At 50.6% G+C, this 17,422-nt stretch overlaps 2 protein-coding genes across 2 annotated transcripts in view; one reads left to right on the top strand and one right to left on the bottom strand.

Annotated features, from left to right (window-relative positions):
• The first annotated feature begins 450 nt into the window (after positions 1-450).
• Positions 451-1,506, top strand: LOC123233202 (proline-rich proteoglycan 2-like). Its single transcript, XM_044659353.1, has 3 exons — positions 451-459; positions 617-733; positions 900-1,506. Exons 1-3 carry the CDS (start codon positions 451-453, stop codon positions 1,419-1,421), a joined length of 648 nt encoding a protein of 215 aa, XP_044515288.1. The 3' UTR covers positions 1,422-1,506.
• Positions 1,507-5,080: 3,574 nt separating this feature from the next.
• The window catches only part of KIFC3 (kinesin family member C3), a 48,275-nt gene continuing 35,933 nt past the window's right edge, over positions 5,081-17,422 (bottom strand). The window contains exons 12-18 of the mRNA XM_044659352.1: positions 13,747-13,877; positions 12,667-12,790; positions 12,242-12,371; positions 11,379-11,608; positions 8,790-8,924; positions 8,488-8,599; positions 5,081-7,030 (exon numbers count right to left, since the gene is read on the bottom strand). Coding sequence (XP_044515287.1) covers positions 7,005-7,030; positions 8,488-8,599; positions 8,790-8,924; positions 11,379-11,608; positions 12,242-12,371; positions 12,667-12,790; positions 13,747-13,877 — 888 coding nt within the window. The 3' untranslated portion in view covers positions 5,081-7,004. The remainder of the gene's footprint in view (positions 7,031-8,487; positions 8,600-8,789; positions 8,925-11,378; positions 11,609-12,241; positions 12,372-12,666; positions 12,791-13,746; positions 13,878-17,422) is intronic.

Here is a 17,422-nt window from a genome sequence, read left to right as displayed (position 1 = left end):
ATGTCAGAACTAGAAGGAAATTTAAAAATCACCTTAGCAGGGTAGCTAGGTGGCTCCTTGGATAGAAAGCCAGGCCTAGAGAGGGAGGTCTTGAGTTCAAATGTGACCTCAGACACTTCCTAGCCATGTGACCCTGGGTAAGTCACTTATACCCCATTGTCTACCCACTAACCTCTCTTCTGGCTTGGAACCAAAATACAGTATTCTTTGAAGATGAAAAAGGTAAGGGTAAACCCTAAACAAACAAACAAACAAACAAAGACTGCCTTTAATTTATAGAGCAGAAAACTGAGACGGCCCTGCTCCACCCACCCCAAGAGGGAAGGACTTGTGCTTAAGATGACCCAGCAGGAAAGTCAGAGTCAAGATGGCAAAGTAGCAGGAAGCAGACCGACCAACTGAGGAGCAGGAGCTGCCCGCCAAGAACCAAAAAAAAAACGGGCTTGGCCCATGGAGCGGGTCGGTCCTTTGTGGCCCCAAATCCCACTATTACAATGAGAAAGCCTCCCCGCAAGGGGCTGCCTAGAGCTGGACCAAGTGGTCCAGTCTGGGCACTTGAGCCTCTGCCCACCGCCCGGGCTCGGGTCGCTGACCGCTGCCCTTGTCTCTCCCCAAGCTACGTGCAGACGGGCTGCACCTCCCTGAAGCTGATCCTGCAGCGGTTTCTGCCTCTGATCACCGACATCCTCGCAGCGCCCCCTTCCGTGGGGGTGGACATCACCCGGGAGGAGAGGTGAGCAGCTGCCCGGCACCTCGGGTCCGCCCTAGGGAAGACGAGGGAGAGGCCCGGGCCGGGCGCAGGCCGAACACGGTCAGGGCGAGTGGGGCGAGGTCGGCCGGCCCCCGCCCGGCCCCCGCCCAGCCCGGCCTCCCTCACCCCGAGCCTCCTCTGTCCACAGACTCCACAAGTGCAGGCTGTGCTACAAGCAGCTGAAGACCATCAGCCACCTGATCAAGAACAAGGCCGGCCTGAGCGGCCGCCACGGCAGTGCCTTCCGGGAGCTGCACCTGCTCATGGCCCCCTTGGACTGAGTGACCACCACCACCCCGTGCACGCACAGCCTCTGCCCCGGCCCCGCCGGCCTGTGCCAGGACCTGTGCGCGGGGTGTCGAGGCAGAGGAATCTCCCGGCCCCCCCTCCTCCCCCGCCTCCCACACCAGCCCCCCAGCCTGCTGGTGCCGCCTCCCGCGGCTCCCGGGCTGCAGCACGGCCATCCCGCGGGGCTCTCGCCCACTTCCCAGCCTCTTCATCCTCCCCGTCCCGGACCAGCATTGGGGCCCAGCCCTGGGCCTGGGGCAGGCGGGACCCGTGTGGCCTTTGTGCCCAGACACTTGGCCCTCTGCCCCGGCGTCCCTGCCGGTGGTGCGGGCGAGCACACGGTGCCCACCCGGGGTCTCGGCTCTGCCGCATCTCCCGGTGAGGGAGGACGTGCGGGGGCCGCCTCGGAGAGGGGCTCTGCCGGGCCCGCAGATGGCATCTTCTCCAATAAAGAGCTAAGTAACTCGGCCCTTCTCGCTTCTTGGGCCTCCCTGGGGCGCCTCGTGGCCTGCTCTGGGCCGCTCCTCCGGCGCCCTCCCTGCCCAGGGCGGGCCTCCCATCCCCGGGACGAATTTAGGGGCCCCGCTCGGTCCTGGCAGTCCTGGCAGTCCTGGGGCCTCCCAGCCCAGTCCGTGCAGGACTGCAGGCCGGCCACCAGAGGGAGGTTGGGGCCAGCCTAGGCCAGGGAGGCGGCCAGCCCTGAGGAGGGCCAGAGCAGCTCCTGGGGAAGAAGCGTCCTTGGAGAGTCACTCCTTTGTGTGTGTGTGTGAGAGAAAGAGAAAGGATGGGAGGAAGAGACGGGGAGAGAGAAGGAGAGAAAAGACAGGAGAGAAAGGAGGGAAGAAATGGGAGAAAGAATGGGAGGAAGAGAGGGAGAGAGAGAAGGAGGGAGAGAGGATGGAAGGAAAGACAAGGAGAGAAAGGAGGGAAGAAACAGGAGAAAGGATGAGAGGAAGAGATGGAGAGAGAGAGAAGGAGGGAGAGAGGATGGAAGGAAAGACAGGAGAGAAAGGAGGGAAGAAATGGGAGAAAGAATGGGAGGAAGAGAGGGAAGGAGGGAGAGAGGATGGAAGGAAAGACAGAAGGAGAGAAAGGAGGGAAGAAACGGGAGAAAGAATGGGAGGAAGAGAGGGAGAGAGAGAGAAGGAGAGAAAAGACAGGAGAGAAAGGAGGGAAGAAATGGGAGGAAGAGAGGGAGAGAGAGAAGGAGGGAGAGAGGATGGAAGGAAAGACAGGAGAGAATGGAGGAAAGAAATGGGAGAAAGAATGGGAGGAAGAGAGGGGGAGAGAGAGAAGGAGGGAGAGAGGATGGAAGGAAAGACAGAAAGAGAGAAAGGAGGGAAGAAACGGGAGAAAGAATGGGAGGAAGAGAGGGAGAGAGAGAGAAGGAGAGAGAGAAGATGGAAGGAAAGATAGAAGGAGAGAAAGAGGGAAGAAACAGGAGAAAGAATGGGAGGAAGAGAGGGAGAGAGAGAAGGAGAGAAAAGACAGGAGAGAAAGGAGGGAAGAAATGGGAGGAAGAGAGGGAGAGAGAGAAGGAGGGAGAGAGGATGGAAGGAAAGACAGAAGGAGAGAAAGGAGGGAAGAAACAGGAGAAAGGATGGGAGGAAGAGATGGAGAGAGAGAGGAGGGAGAGAGGATGGAAGGAGAGAAAGGAGGGAAGAAACAGGAGAGGGAGAGGATGGAAGGAAAGAGGAGGAGGGGAGAGAGGAAGCAGAGGCAGAGGCAGAGGGAGGAGATACGGACACAGGATGTCCCCAAAGTCTCGGGACAGCCTTAAGCTTCCCGCCTCCCTCACACAGAGCACCCCTGGCTATACATGAACATCCACTTGTAGCTGACAGTGGACCTGGGGAGATGGGGGGGGGATGAAGAGGGGGTGAAGGAAATGAAGGATTCCCCTTGGAAAAGGCAAACTGGTGTTTGCTCCTGGAGTCTCAGGGCCTGGGACTGGCTGGTAGTTTAATCAGGGGCTGAACTTAGGGCTGGGCTCCAGGGATGGAGGGGAGGCAGGACTGAGCAGAATTCCTGCCCCCTCCCCCTTCCCTGTGTTCATCCTGGGCAATTGGGAGGGACAGCTGTGGTCATGTGACGGCTCCCCACAAAGAAGCCTTTGAGGCTGGTCCCACCCAAGGCTCCAGCTATTTTAGGAACAAATGGAGAATCCGCTGAAGTGTCTGTGGCTGGACCCTGGCAAGGGGCTTGGGAAGGGAGGCCTGGAGGCCATCCTAAACATCCACCAGCCATCCACGCTTGGTTGGGCCCTGGGGAGTCCCGGAGGCTCACGGGGGGACAAGTAACAGTCATTGGGGAGCTTTCAGAAAGCCCTGACCAGGCCCAGAGTCAGGAAAACTAGAGTTCATGTCTGGCCTCAGACACTTCCTTGCTGAGTGACCCTGGGCAAGTCACTTCACCCCATTTGCCTCAGTTCCTCATCTGTCAAATGAGCTGGAGGAGATGGCCACGGACTGCAGGGTCTACCTAGAGTTGGACAGGCCTGAAAGCACCCCCCCCCCAGCCGCTTTGGGATGCCCGAGGCCCAGCTCCTCTTAGGCCCCAGGCAGATGGGTTTGCGGGGCACAGCGTGCTGCGGCTGGCTGGGGGACAGCCTTGTAGGACTAGAGGCCGCGATGGTTCCGAGCTTCAGCCCCAGGGATTTTTGCTTTAAAATCGAGAGGTGGTTTGGGGGTTCAGATGGCTATTCCCACCTGCTCAGGCAACCAGAGAAGGGATTGATGAAATGCACAATGGAACAAATAAGCGAATGGACCCAAAGGGGTGCCTTTTGGAGTTGGAATTTGTGAGAGGAGCAAGGCTGGCAATGCGGCTGTCTGACCCACTAACGCTATCCGTGGCTGTCATTTATAAAAAGGCAGAAAGTCTGTTCTTAGACCATGCTCACACGGCATGTTCAGCCTTACCTTCCATCTTAGGATCAATACTGTGTATCGGTACCAAGGCAGAACTGTAAGGGTTGGGCAATGGGGGATAAGTGACTTGCCCAGGGTCACCCAGCTAGGAAGGGTCTGAGGCTAAATTTGAACCCAGAACCTCCCATCTCTAGGCTTGGCTCTATCCACTTAGCCACCCAGCTGCCCCCTTGGACGCTCTATTTTAAGAGGGAAAGTATCCAAAAAGGAAAGCAACCGGAAATCCTGTCCTTTGAGAATCGACTGAAAAAAATTATTGAAACAAAATATTTAAACCTGACTCTGGCTGGGAGAACCCGAGAGCCCTCTTCAGGGGTCTGAAGGGCTCTTGTGGGGCCATCGATAGGAGTTCGGGAAGGCAGAGCAGCACTTGCTGCCCTGCGAGATAGAATGAGCTCCCTGGATCTGAAGGTGGTCAAGGCAGAGACTAGAAGTGACAAGAGAATCTGGGCATTTGGGGGGCAGCTGGGGGCCATCCTCTCTGTGGCTCCCACCAGGACAAGTATCGGGTTCCCAGGGTGCACCTGGCTAATCCCTGCCCCTGGGCTCGGGCAGCCGGGAGCCAGTGAAGGGCGGGAGGCAGACAGGTGGCCAGAAGGGTGGGAGCACACAGAGAAGACAGTCTCCCTCTGGGGCCCCCAATCCCACTGGGTGGTTCCCATCAAAGCGCAGCTCCTGTGTCCTCTGGCTACAGTGTATTAGAGATGAAACCAATGTGGCTACTTCATTACGGAGAAGTGACTTCCATCCGAGCCCATTTCCGTCCTCTCCCAAGGGTGGGGAGAGGGAAGGATGGAGGAGGGGAAGAACCACTTTTTGTGAGTCTCCCCTTTCACTGAGCCCTGATATCCAGCCTTTTTACATTTTTTTTCAATATCTCTTCCCTAACCTTCTAACAAATATGTACAATCAAGCAAGGACAGTCCTCCTACAGGCCATGTCCAAAAATGTGTCTCGTTCTGCACCAAGTCCAAGTCCATCACCTCCGTCAGGACGGTCCCCTGGAGTTCTGGCTGGTCTTTGTGTGGATCAGGGTTCTAACACCCCCCCCCAAATCCCCTCCTACAAGAGGGAGACGGGATGTCCAGGCCGAGACCAAGATCTCATGTGATTTGTGCAAAAGAGCTCTTTATTAAAATCAGTAAAAACAGCTCATATTCCAAAAGATCTTGGCTAGGAATTATGAGAGAATCCTTCAAAAAGGCTGCAGTGGGAAAAAAAATCAGTGCATCTCGAGACAAGTGGACGTGGTGTCCGGGGCGACTTGGCCTCACGCCGTCCGGATGCCAGCCACTTCCCACAAGGACCTCCTTACCTCCAAGAGGGTCACATCACAAACAACCAACTTCACAAAAATGAGCCTGAAGGCACTGAGCCCCTGGGAGAGAGAAATACTGGTCCAGCAACAGCCCGAGGGGCCCCTGGGAGAAGAAAAACTTAAACCGCCTCTCCACCGATTTGACGAACTCTCCAGCGGCGTCTATGTACACCTATACACAGGTATGTACAAATTCACTTTTCACCCTTTAGCTTCCCACCCGGCAGGGAGATCTGAAGGGACATTAGCTGGTCCCCCCTTTCCCCCTTGGGTGTTAGGGTTTGCCAAAGATGGACCCTTAGAGGGACCTGGGAAGGGTGGAGAAAGAAAGGGGAGCCAGGGTTTCGGGATTGGGACCGAGGGTAAAGCAGCCCCCTCCCTGGGCTCTCTGCACAGGCGAGTGCTTGGGGCTCAGACCTCCCTCCAGCGGTGGGCACACTGCCCCTGGCTGCCTGCCTGCCCACCGGCCGCCTGCTTTTTGGAAAGCCAGTTTTCCCATGTCCACCCTGTGCTCAGAGTTCCCTCCCCTTCCCTCTTCCCTCCCGGACGACTGGCTGGGGGCGTCTGTTGAATTTTTTCATAAAGTGCATCATTCCCTTGGGAAATAGAAAGGAGTGGAGAGGACGTTAAGCCAAGGAGAGAGAAGGGCCCCGAGCACCTTCGCTAGCCCCACCGAAGTCCTTAGATTGGCTCTGGAGGTCTTGGCCCAAACGCTCCTGGCCACCCTCTCCCTCCTCTGCATGCTAAGGGCGAAAGGGTAGCGCAGCCTCTTGGGTCCCACAGAGTAACGGCCTTCAAGACAACGGGATCAGCTTGTAGATGGATGGAAAGTGAAGAGTGGGAAGGAAGGGAGGAATGTTGGGCTTAGAGTAAGGAGTCACTGCAGAAAGGGACTGTGTGGAGAAACCATGGAGCACGCCCAGGTCTCTCCGCTCCTTCCCTGAAGCGCCTGCTGTCATGCTCTCCCTCATGGAGAAATCTGTGTTGGCTTTAAGGAAGGGGACATTTGAACCAAAAACCTGCAAAGGGCAAAATCTGGACCAACCCCACAAAACGAGTTCAGTTCTGGGCTGGAGCCCCCCGCATCTGTAGACAGGGTATCTGTCAGCAGGACTCGGGGCAAGAGGTGGGCACGTGAACGAGTACAGGGAGGCAAAGCTGAGGTTCTTCCAAGGTACTGCTCCAAGGTCTCTAGGGAGGGAGTCCCACCTCTGTCCACAGCCGAGTCTGGGTCAGAGCACTGAGTGTGTATGCCAGCCATCGGAAAGGCGGGTACCTGCTCCCATCGTCCCGACTAACCCAACCCTCTAGAGGAGCCCACTTTAGGCTCAAAGACCAAGTTGCCTCTGTGCAACCTAAAATCCTTGTAGCCCACAGCAAGACTAGGAAGCCAGTCCTGCTGGCTGAGATGTGCCTATGGATGAGCCAAAGCCACTGGCCCCCAACACACATGATCTGTGCTCCTTGAAGTCTGGGCTGGGGAAAAGCTTCATTTCCTTCAAAACTAATTTCACATCTGCTGGGGAGAAGCAGGGTATCTGGGGCAGAAAGGAGAGAAGCCCTTTTTTTTTCCAGGGTCCAAGAACAGTCTTTGCTCATCGAGGGTCCTTGGTTCTGGGTAAACAGGAAGAAAGTAAGTAGCATGGAGTGTCCTTCCTCCAGCCTTGTCCCCTTGGATTCCAGGGCCCTGGACACCCAGATATTGCCGCCTGGTGTATCACACTGGCACCGGCTTCGTTTTGCCTATAGTAGGGAGGAGGGAATTTAAAAAAAAAGAATCAGGGAAGAAGCCAAGGGACTGCCTACCTTACACATGCCACTTGATCACCCAAAGCAGGCCCCCTCTGGGCAGAGAAAGGGCAGGACCCCCTTCAAAGAAAGGCAAGAAAGAGACCCTGAGGCTGCCTCCTCGGCCAGAAGAGCCCCTGCTGTCAGCAGGGACACCCAAGGCCTTTCAGCGTCCACTCTCCAGGCAGAAACTAAAGCAGACTTTCACCATTGAGGTCAAAGGCACAGCCCCTCTCCCTCTGCAGACACTCACCTAGGGACATGCCGGACAGACCCCTAACTTCAGGCTGAAATCAAAGCCAACAGAACAGTTTCACCGGAGAGACTGAAATCAAATTCCTTTTCCCCTTTGTCCTCAGGGACAAAAGGCATCAGATTTGATGTCTACCTTCTATGTCTAGGTATGAAAATACTTTCCTGTGGGGCAGCAGGGTCTGGGGGAAAGATCCCTGGCCCCCCAAAAACCCATAGGCTTCACTGCCACTCATTTCCTGTGATCTCGGCCTCAGTTTCCTCATTTGTAAAATGAGATCATTGCACTAGAGAATTTCCAAGGCAGGATGAGCTTTTTCTTTTTCTTTTTTTTTAATGGAGATATAAAGAAGCAATTGGCATGGTAGAGGAATATTCAGTGTGGAGTCAGGAAGACCGGAATTTAATTCAGTCTCTGACAAAGAATGGTGACGAGTCAACTCATATCTTCTAGGCCCGTTTCCTCCATGGTTCAGTGAAGGGGGTTGGACTAGATGGCTTCTGGGATCCCTTCCAGCTCTAAGCCGATTGACACTTTGGGCCACAAGGACAAAGCTGAGCTTGTCCCTAAACTGGACTTCCTTGTGAAAAGAGCCCCAGACCTTAAAAAGAGACCTGGCTAGCTTGGACCCTCTGTGTGTGAACTCAGTCCTTCTGGATCTTGGCCTCTGCATCTGCAAAATGGGGATACCATCTCTGCTTCTCCTAACCTCATAAGGGTAGGGTGAGGCCCTAAAGAAATGATCGACGTGAAAATATCTTGAAAAAAATCACTATTCTAATAATAATAATTTGTCCAGAGGGAATAGAATCAAGCTGAAAAAAGGTGGGCTATTTGAATTCTCCCTGGACTAAAGACCCCAACACCAGGCACATTCCAAATTTCCCAGGAGCTCAAGAACAAATCACTCAATTAGTAGATGAAGCAGATGTGTCTCGTTTTCCCCGGTGAAAATTAAGGTTCAGGTCCAGGTCTGTACCCGGCCCAAATCTGTCCTAGTCAGTGAGCATCTCTGTGAGGTCACCAGCAGCTGGGAAAGGCTGGTCCCTGGGATCTGGGTAGACTCTGGTCAATGTGCCTTCCCTGCCCACTCATCCCCCCTTGATCGCCCCATACACACAGCCCCAATTGTATGAAAGAGCTTTTCAATCTTCTTCACCTGAGGTCTGCAGCTTCCTCCGGATAGAGCTAGAACGGCTGATGGGAGCTCCAGAACCAGAGGAGGAGTACAATCGAGTGGAAGACGGAGTCTGAATTGAGCCTGTCTCAAACTAGAAAGAGAAAAAAGGCAAATGGGGATCAAAGCAGGGCCTGAGAGGGGAGGGCCATCCCAGGACCTCAGGAAACCAAAAACACAATGAACCAAATGATGATAAAATATCCAGGAAGAAAGTCTGGTCCCAGAGAAAGGCCAAGAAGACCCAGCCCCAAGAAGGTTAATCCCAGGGCAGAGTCTGTTACCTCCAAATGCTCCTGACTTGACCATGACATCAACTCAGCCCTCCGGGACCCTGGACCCAACTCCACGGACCTCACTCTCTCAGCAAACTTCAGAGAACACAGAGTCTCACTGGTATTCTTTTCCACGGGGGAGACCTACGGGAGACACAAACCCTTCATTTCCTCTGTCCTCTCAGCCATGATGGCCCAGGCCCCAGGTCTAAAGACTCCAAATTTAATCACATAATTCACGAGCAGCCAGGCAGGCCACTAAATTTCTTTGGCAGGGCAGGAATTTCCTCAAAACACAATGGATGAGGTAGCAGAGTAGAGAGAGCATTATGGGTTCAAATTATGCCTCAGACACTTATTAGCTATGTGAACCTGGGCAAGACCCTTACCTTTTCTGGGTCTCGGTTTCCTCATCAGTGAAATGAGGGAATTAAGACTGACTGGCTTCCAAGGTCTTTTCCAAGTCTACATTAGTAGTATGAACTGGGACATGTATTTATGGATTCCAGGTTTGGTCCAGGTTTCCAGCTCTAAAGTATTCTCTAGACAAATTAGTCTGGCCGACACTGGCATAACCAGACTGATGGCGTAATGGGATACTTTATTACAGGTTTTTTACTGTAGCAAGGACAGGAGAAATTCCTCCCTGACTCAACATGAGTAACTTTGCCTGCAGAGACTACCTTGGTGAGGACAGCACAGGCATTTGTGCAGCTGCTTTCCTAGGATCTCCTGTGGGCATCTCAGGCACTTGGACCCAAGAGATACTGCCCTCAGTACCCCTGTGCCTGGCCATTAGAGGAATAGGCATGGTGGAAAGCCAGCCTTACCCCACAGATTCTATTTCCTGATCTAATCTTGCATTGGGTTAAGGAAGAAATAGGAGTAGCAAACGTGTTCATTTGACTATATGTTTGGGGGTTTTGGTTTTATAAAATTATTCACTCACAAAAATGGATAATATGGGGGAAAAGAATAAATCTGATATTCCATAAAAAAATAAAAGGAGCAGCGAGCCCCTAAGTTATCACCTATGATGCCACCTCTTCTGGGTCTTTCTCTCGCGTTACCTTTTGCCAACAGAGACTCAAAGTTTAGAAAGGCTCAAAGGTCATCTAATTCAACCTGTCCCTGATCATAGAGCCATCCATCAACATTACCAAAAAGAACAGGCATCAGCCCAAGAGCCTTCAGGGATTTGGGGAAGCAGAGAAGAAGGGGAAAGGAATAGATGAGGCAGCAACCAAGATGTGGTAAAATGATAAAATGGACTCTTTAGAAAAGAGCTAGAAGATTAAAGAAGTTTTTTTTTTAAACCCTTACCTTCTGTCTTAGAATTAATACTGCATATTGGTTCCAAGGCAGAAGAGTGGTAAGGGCTAAGCAATGGGGGTTAAGTAACTTACCCAGGGTTACCCAGCTAGAAAGGGCCTGAGACCAGACTTGAACCCAGGCTTTCTGGTCTCTAAGCCTGACTTTCAGTTCATGGAGCCATCTACCTGCCCCTTAAAGAAAAGTTTAGATCAAGGGCTCTTATTCAGGAGGGTTCATGAACTTGCTTGTTAAAAATATATGAATAATTATTATTTTAATGTGATTGGATCCTTTTGCAGTCTTAGGTATATGATTTCAGGCATTTAAAAACATGATTCTACTAATGTGCTATAAGAAATAATGAGCAAGTTGGTTTCAGAAAAACCTGAGAAGACATGAACTGATGCAAAGTGAAGTGAGCAGAACCAGAACATTGTACACAGAAACAGCAATATCGCCAAGACAAAGTCAGGAACTAAACAGTCATAGCTACAAAACACTTTTCACACAAAGTCAGATCTAAACAACTGGAAAAGTATTAGTCGTTCATGGATAGGCTGAGCAAATAAAATAAAAATGACAATTTTACCTAAATGAATCTATTTATCTAGTGCCATAACAATCAAACTGGCCAAAAATTATTTTACAGAGCTAGAAAAACTAATAATAATTAGAAAAAAAAACATTGTGGTATCTTCCCTCTGCAGGATGAAGAGCTGGAAACTGAAAAGGTTAGATGAGAGCAAGGGTTCTTAAATTTTTCTGTTTCTGGATAGTGATGAAGGCTGTGACACTCTTCTCATAATCATGGTTTTATATGCATGGAAAAATGTATAGGATTACAAAGGAAACCAATTACATGAAAATAATAGTGTAATTTTTTTTCCCATCCAAAGTCACAACCCCTTAGAAATCTATTCCTGGACCTTTGGGGCATCTATATAGCCCAGGTTGGGAGGAAACCCTGGTCCAAAGAGTTTTTAAGTTCCCTTCTAGCTTTAAATCTAACTTATAGAGTCTTCTCCCTCCAAGAATAAACCATGTATAGAATGTACATCCTCCAGGCACCCAAAGGACATTCTTTCAGTCTGTGTATACTTGGTTAATCTTAACTTCCTGTGCCCTAAGCCTCAGGAAGCTTCTCTGTCCCAGAAGGGAGCTATCTCTACTTGCTACTCATGGGTGAGGCAGGTAGGGCAAAGATTTGTGTTTTTTTTCCAACTACACCCTCACTTAACCTGGACCAATAGACACCCTCTTCCAGCCTCTCCCACTGGGTCTCACCTGCACCAGCATGAGGGTTTTGCTGTCCCCACTGAGGGAGTCCTGAAGTAGGTAGGTGAGTTTGGAGTTACGGAATGGCACGTGGCCCTGGCGGGATCGAAGGGCAGAGATCACATCTCCCAGGGCTGACAGAGACTTGTTGATGTATTGGGCCTCGCGGAGCCGACTTCCCTCAGCCCCAGACTTGCCCACACGTTCTGACCCAGCCAGGTCCACTAGGTTTAGCTTCCCTGCAAGAGAGGGTCAGGTGAAGACTCCAGAACCCACAACTAGACTGATTTCTCAAGGTGCTAGATAGAGGTCAGAGTCTTGAGTTAGATGGGACACAGGATGAACCAAGGAGGCCACCATTTGTTATTCCATGCCATGTTTCCTCGCAGAAGAAAATTCGCAAGAGATCAAACTTGAGGCTCATTTTTGGAACTGGGGTCACTGAGTTACTAGGGCCCTCCAGAGTCAACACTCCCAAAGGCATAATTAAAGGACACTGGCTTTGAAGGGGCATCGAGCAGCTTGGCTACTCCCTAATACAAAGGAGAAGAAAATAGAGTCTCAAAGAGGAGGAAATCAATCTTCTGGTATCAAAATTTCTCATCCTCAGCTTGGCTTTGTGTTCTACTGGGGCCATGAATCGATAACGGCAAAAATAACGCCACCCAGAGCCAGGAAAGTGCTGGCAAGTTATCTGCTTCCCTAGGACCCCTCAGGTCTCCAGACAGAGAAGTCGAAGCACCTCCTTCCCTTGGGTCTTCTCTGGTTCTCTAACTGTGGGGTTCAAACCTTTGCTTAATTTCTCCAATCTCCTTTCTCCCTACCCACAATCCCCACCACCTCTGCTTCTGTCCAGCACCTGAGACACTCACCAGTGGTCCGGAGCCCCGTACTAAAGTCAGTGCCTCGGACGGTGATGATGACAAGGGCATGGGACCGAGAGCTGTGCTCATTGAGGTTTGTATATTCAGTGGTCCTGTTGGTGTGGCCAAATTCAAATACCTGAATGGGGACAGAAACAAAAGATTGATTTGGTGAGTTGACTTTCTCCATAAGTTCATGAGCTCCTTAAGAGCAGGGATTGTCTTCTACCTTTATTTGAAGCCCCCAACCCCTAGCATGGTGCCAGGTAGACATGAGGTACTTAATAAATGCATGTGAATAACCGATGATCCCATCCCAGAGAAAAACGACTGAATTCCAAGAGGAGAGTCTATCCCTACGACTTGGCCAATAAAGTTGGACTTTCTGTCCTGGGACAAAGGTGTTGCCCAAAGCCTAATGCACCCCCACAGACCTTATTGATATCATCCAGGCTTTGCACTTTGAACTCCGTCAGCCCTGGGACATACAGCTGGCCACTGCCATCGGGGCAGAGCTTAATTTCTAGTTTCTCCTGTGGCTCCTTTCCCAGTAAGTCCCTGGAGGAATGAGGAACAAAGGTAATCAGGACACAACTCTGCAGTCAGCCTCTTCAGTTCCATTCAGGAGCTGAAAATCATTAACTAAATCCATAAAAACAAACAGCAGAATTGCAGAGCAACCTATAACTTACTGCTTAAAGCTAGGACTTCCATCCTTTGCTGCCCCTACTACATTCTCACCATCGGTATATGGGAGGGGAGTCCAAGGAGGGTCACTTGAACCTAGAGAGCTCCTCCAGAATTTGGAATTTGAGGGGACCCATCCTCACTCCGATCTTACTGCCCCAATGGCCAGATAAACCAAGATGGACCCCTAGGTCCTAGGAGGGGCAGCTTTCTTCCACCAAGTTCAAGGTCCTCAGGGCTCTTTTCATAGAAGATGGGGCTACAAGCTCCCCAAGCCCCCCACATTCAGCTACAGGCTTCACCATTAGCCCTATTAAAGTCTGGGAGGACTTGTCTGTCCACCTTCAACCCAATTCCAAAAGCATTTGTTGTCTTTGGTGGGAGAGGCTGTGGACACAACCAGGAAACAAGGGCACCACCCCTGCCCTCAAGGTGTTTGCAGTCTAATAAAGGAGGGATAGTATTCAGTGATACAAGGAGAAATGGGAGTGATGGGGCCAAAGGAGAGCCAGGCAAGGAACTATGAGAAATCTGAGGAAGTTCAGAGTATTCTGAATCAAAAAATTAACGACAGACGAGCAGGAACATTAGAAGCCCTTGTCCATTTGGGTCTGTGAAGTACTTTAGAAATGTTATCTCATTTAATCCTGAGGAGATCCCTGGGAAGTTGGTTCTATTATCCCCATTTCATGGATGAGAAAATTGAGGCAAAGAGTGGTTAGTTCACTTGTCCCCCACCCCAGCTCCCATTCCAAGAGAGCCATCCCTCTTAAAGGAGGTGTAAGGGGCGCCGAGGCAGCCCTCCTCTTCCCACCTGGCCCCACTACCTGAGGGCTTCGTTGTAAATCTCCGCCACACTGACGGTGATGGTGTACTCCCAATCTGATGCCTTCTCCTGCACCTCGGAGAAGAGCAGCTGTAGGGCTCTTTGATTGATCCCCGGGTTCTCAATCGTTCCCTGGAGGGGGAGGGAAAGGGAAAACCCCAGGTGAGATTCCTCTGCATTAACGAAGCTCAGGCACAGCGGTTTTTTCCCCTTTTAACCCTTATGTTGTGTCTTGGAAGCAAAGTGGTGTACTGAAGCAGAAGAACAGTAAGGGTTAGGCAAAAGGGGTCAAGTGACTTGCCCAGGGTCAACAGGTACAGCTTATTAATTGTAGAAATCCAATCAGAGCCAGATTCTCAGATTGCCATGAGAGGCTTTTCAAGAGCTGGGCTGACCCAAACTCATCCGTCATTGGTCTTCCTAATACAGATTCTCTGTACTTCATGATGGTCACAGAAGAGCTATTTCTCTTTTTAATGCCCCAATTTCTTCTCCGGAAAATGAGAAGGTTGTTCTAGATATTCCCTAAGAACCTTCCTACCTCTAAGTCTATGATTTCACAAATATTCTTCATCTCCCACAAAATGTCATTCTCGTTGCCACCACCGTGTTTGTCCCCTTATTGTTCCCACTACCCAGAATGCCCTCTGTTGCCCCTCTTCTATACCTAATCAAGACCTACCCACCCTTAAGACCCAATATGTGCCCTGCCTCCCCTGGGGGAGCTTCCTCTGACTCTCAGTGCTGACTTCTTGGGCACTTACTGTTTGCACAACACAGCCTGGCACTTGGTAGCATATTGCCTTGTAATTCAATCAATCAATCAATCAATCAATCAACAGATATGTATCAGGCATCCCCTATAGACTTTTTCTGGAGCTGAGCTAGCCCTTGAGGGACCAGACTAGGGCAGGATGAACTCTCTGCCCTGAGGATCTTGGCACCTACTTGAGGATGCAAGACAAATGAGAGTCACCAAAAAACGGAGAGAGCCATCCATCACCCAGTGTAGCTCATTTGGTCTTACCCCTCACCTTTGGTCTTAGAATCTATACTAAGCATTGGTTCCAAGGCAGAAGAGTGGTAAGGACTGGGCAGTGGAGGTTAAGTGACTTGCCCAAGATCACACAGCCAAGTGTCTGAGGCCACATTTGAACCCAGGACATGCTGTCCCTAGGCTTGGCTCTCTATCCACTGAGCCACCTAACTGCCCCAAAATCTATCGATTATTCCCTTCTGTCTTAGAATCAATACTAAATATCAATTCCAAGGCAGAAGAATGGAAAGGGCTAGGCATCTGGGGTTAGGTGATCTGCCCAGCTAGGAAGTGCCTGAGGCCAGATTTGAACCCAGGACCTCCCATCTCTAGGCCTGGCTCTCAATCCACTGAACCACCTCGCTGTCCCCATTAAGCAATTTCTATGCGCCAGTCTGCACTTCTACACTTTCAGGGCCCAGGTCGGGTTTCTGCAGAACTGCTTCGTCCGGAAGGGCCTGTTTCTACTCCTCTTGCCCCAGATCTCAGAGCCGTCCTCCTGGGCTGCTGCTTCTCCTCCTCCCACCAGGGCTGAAAAGCGCCTCTCTCTAATGATGGACACTTAAAAGAAAGCCAAAGAAAGCCCAAGGGATGAGTTTTATCCCTTCTCTCCTCATTGCCAGGAAATCCCTCCTTATCACTAGCCTAAATCTCTCCTGTGACTCAGAGAAGGGAGGACAGGAGGACAAGCCTTTATACGAAGAGGGACTATTCATCCCCCTCCATCTTCTCTTCTCAGGCTGAGGAACCCTCTAACACTTCTGGCCTCCCCAAAGCTTTGGGCCATCTTCTCCATTGTGATCCTCTGTGATGTGGAACTGGTGTTCCCCTTGGGTGAGGGAGCCCAGACAGAGGTCTTTGTGTTCTAGGGAGATTCCAATCAATCCCCCATTCATTAGGGTTTGTTGTTGTTCAGGCTTTTTCAGTCATGCCCAACTCTTCATGGCCCCATTTGGGGTTTTCTTGGCGAAGAGTCTAGAGTGGTTGGCCATTTCCTTCTCTGTTTCATTTTACAGATGAGGAAACTGAGGCCAACAGAGAGAAGTGGCTTGCCCAGGGTCACACAACTAGGAAGTGTTGGAGGCTGGATTAGAATTCATGAGGATGAATCATCCTGATTCTAAGGGAATCGCTCAGTCCACCTAGCTGCCCCATTGGGTAGGACAACCAAACTCATTCCTATAGGCATACCTCAGGGCTGTCTATGTGAGCTTTCAGAATCAGAGCATTCATAGGATTGCAAAGTGTTTAATATCTCATCTCATTTGATCCTCATAATTGCCTTGGGATGGAGGTACTGTTCATTTACTCATTTTATAGACAAGGATACTGGGGCCCAGAAAACTATGTCTTATTCAGAGTCACACAGCTAGTAAGTGACTGGAACAGGATTTGAACTCAGGACTTCCTGACTCTAGGCTTAGTGCTCTTCCTACTTGACAGAATCTCAGCACTGGCAGGCACTTTGAAGGTCATTCCAGACAGTAAGACAGCAGGTGATACCTCTACAGAGTCCAAGATAAATGTGAATAGAACTTCAGCCTGGGGATGTCTAAGAACCAACTCTTCACATCCTATGGCAGATCATCCTGCTTTTATTTTAAACCCTTGTCTTCTGTCTTTGAATTAATACTAAGTATTAGAACCAAGACAGAAGAGTGGTAAAAGCTAGGCAATGGGGGTTAAGTGACTTGCCCAGGGCCACACAGCCAGGAACTATTTAAGCCAAATTTGAACCCAGGACCTTCTGTCTCCAAGCCTGGCTTTCAATCCACTGAGCCACCTCACTGCCCCCAGATCATCCCACTTTTTGACAACTCTAATGGCAGTGGATGGAACAATGGACCTGGAATCAGGAAGACCCGAGTTGAAATCCACCCTCAGACACTTACTAGGTGACCTTGGACAAGTCACTTAACCCAGTTTGCCTCAGTTTCCTCATCCTTAAAATGAGTTGGAGAAGAAAATGTCAAACCATTCCAGTATTTCTGCCAAGAAAACCATAAATGGGGTCACAAAGAGTCAGTCATGCCCAGAATGATTGAACAACAAATTGTTAGGGAGTACTTCTTTATACTGAACCAATCTGTGTCTTGGAACCTTCTACCCATTGATTGTGATTCTGCCTGGTGCAGTCCGGTAGACAATTTGAATGCCTCATCCATTAGCTCTCTAATCTCTGGAGCCAACTCCTTCAGACCACTCCGTGGGAGCTTGGGCTAGTGTCTTCCCCCTCTCATGACCTTATGTCCTTCTGATCCTAAATAGAGTGGGGGGGGGACCAGGGGAGGGGGTTCTAGATCTAACGAGCACTGGATTTGAAATCAGATAGTGTGACCTTACGCAAGTCCTTGACATTTCTAGGACTTCACTAGGTTTCATCGCTTACCAAAGAAAAGGGTGAAGTCAGATGACTTCAAAATTCCCTTCCAGCTCCAAAAATCAATGATACTATAGTCCATGATCCAAAGCCCTTTTTTCTTCTCCAAGATACGCATGTGTACGTTGGTTTGGCCAATCCTTAGACCACACAGTCTCCTGGCCAACCTAGCTCCTCTCCCCTAGCCTGTCCACACTCTTCTTAAAAAGTGATGCTCAGAACTGTACACAGGGCTCTGGATGTGATCTCACTGAGAAGGAG

The sequence above is a fragment of the Gracilinanus agilis genome, chromosome 2, assembly GCF_016433145.1.
Source record: "Gracilinanus agilis isolate LMUSP501 chromosome 2, AgileGrace, whole genome shotgun sequence".
Lineage (NCBI taxonomy): Eukaryota > Metazoa > Chordata > Mammalia > Didelphimorphia > Didelphidae > Gracilinanus > Gracilinanus agilis.
The sequence above is the reverse complement of the archived record's forward strand: the minus strand, read 5'-3'. Positions and strand labels throughout refer to the sequence as shown.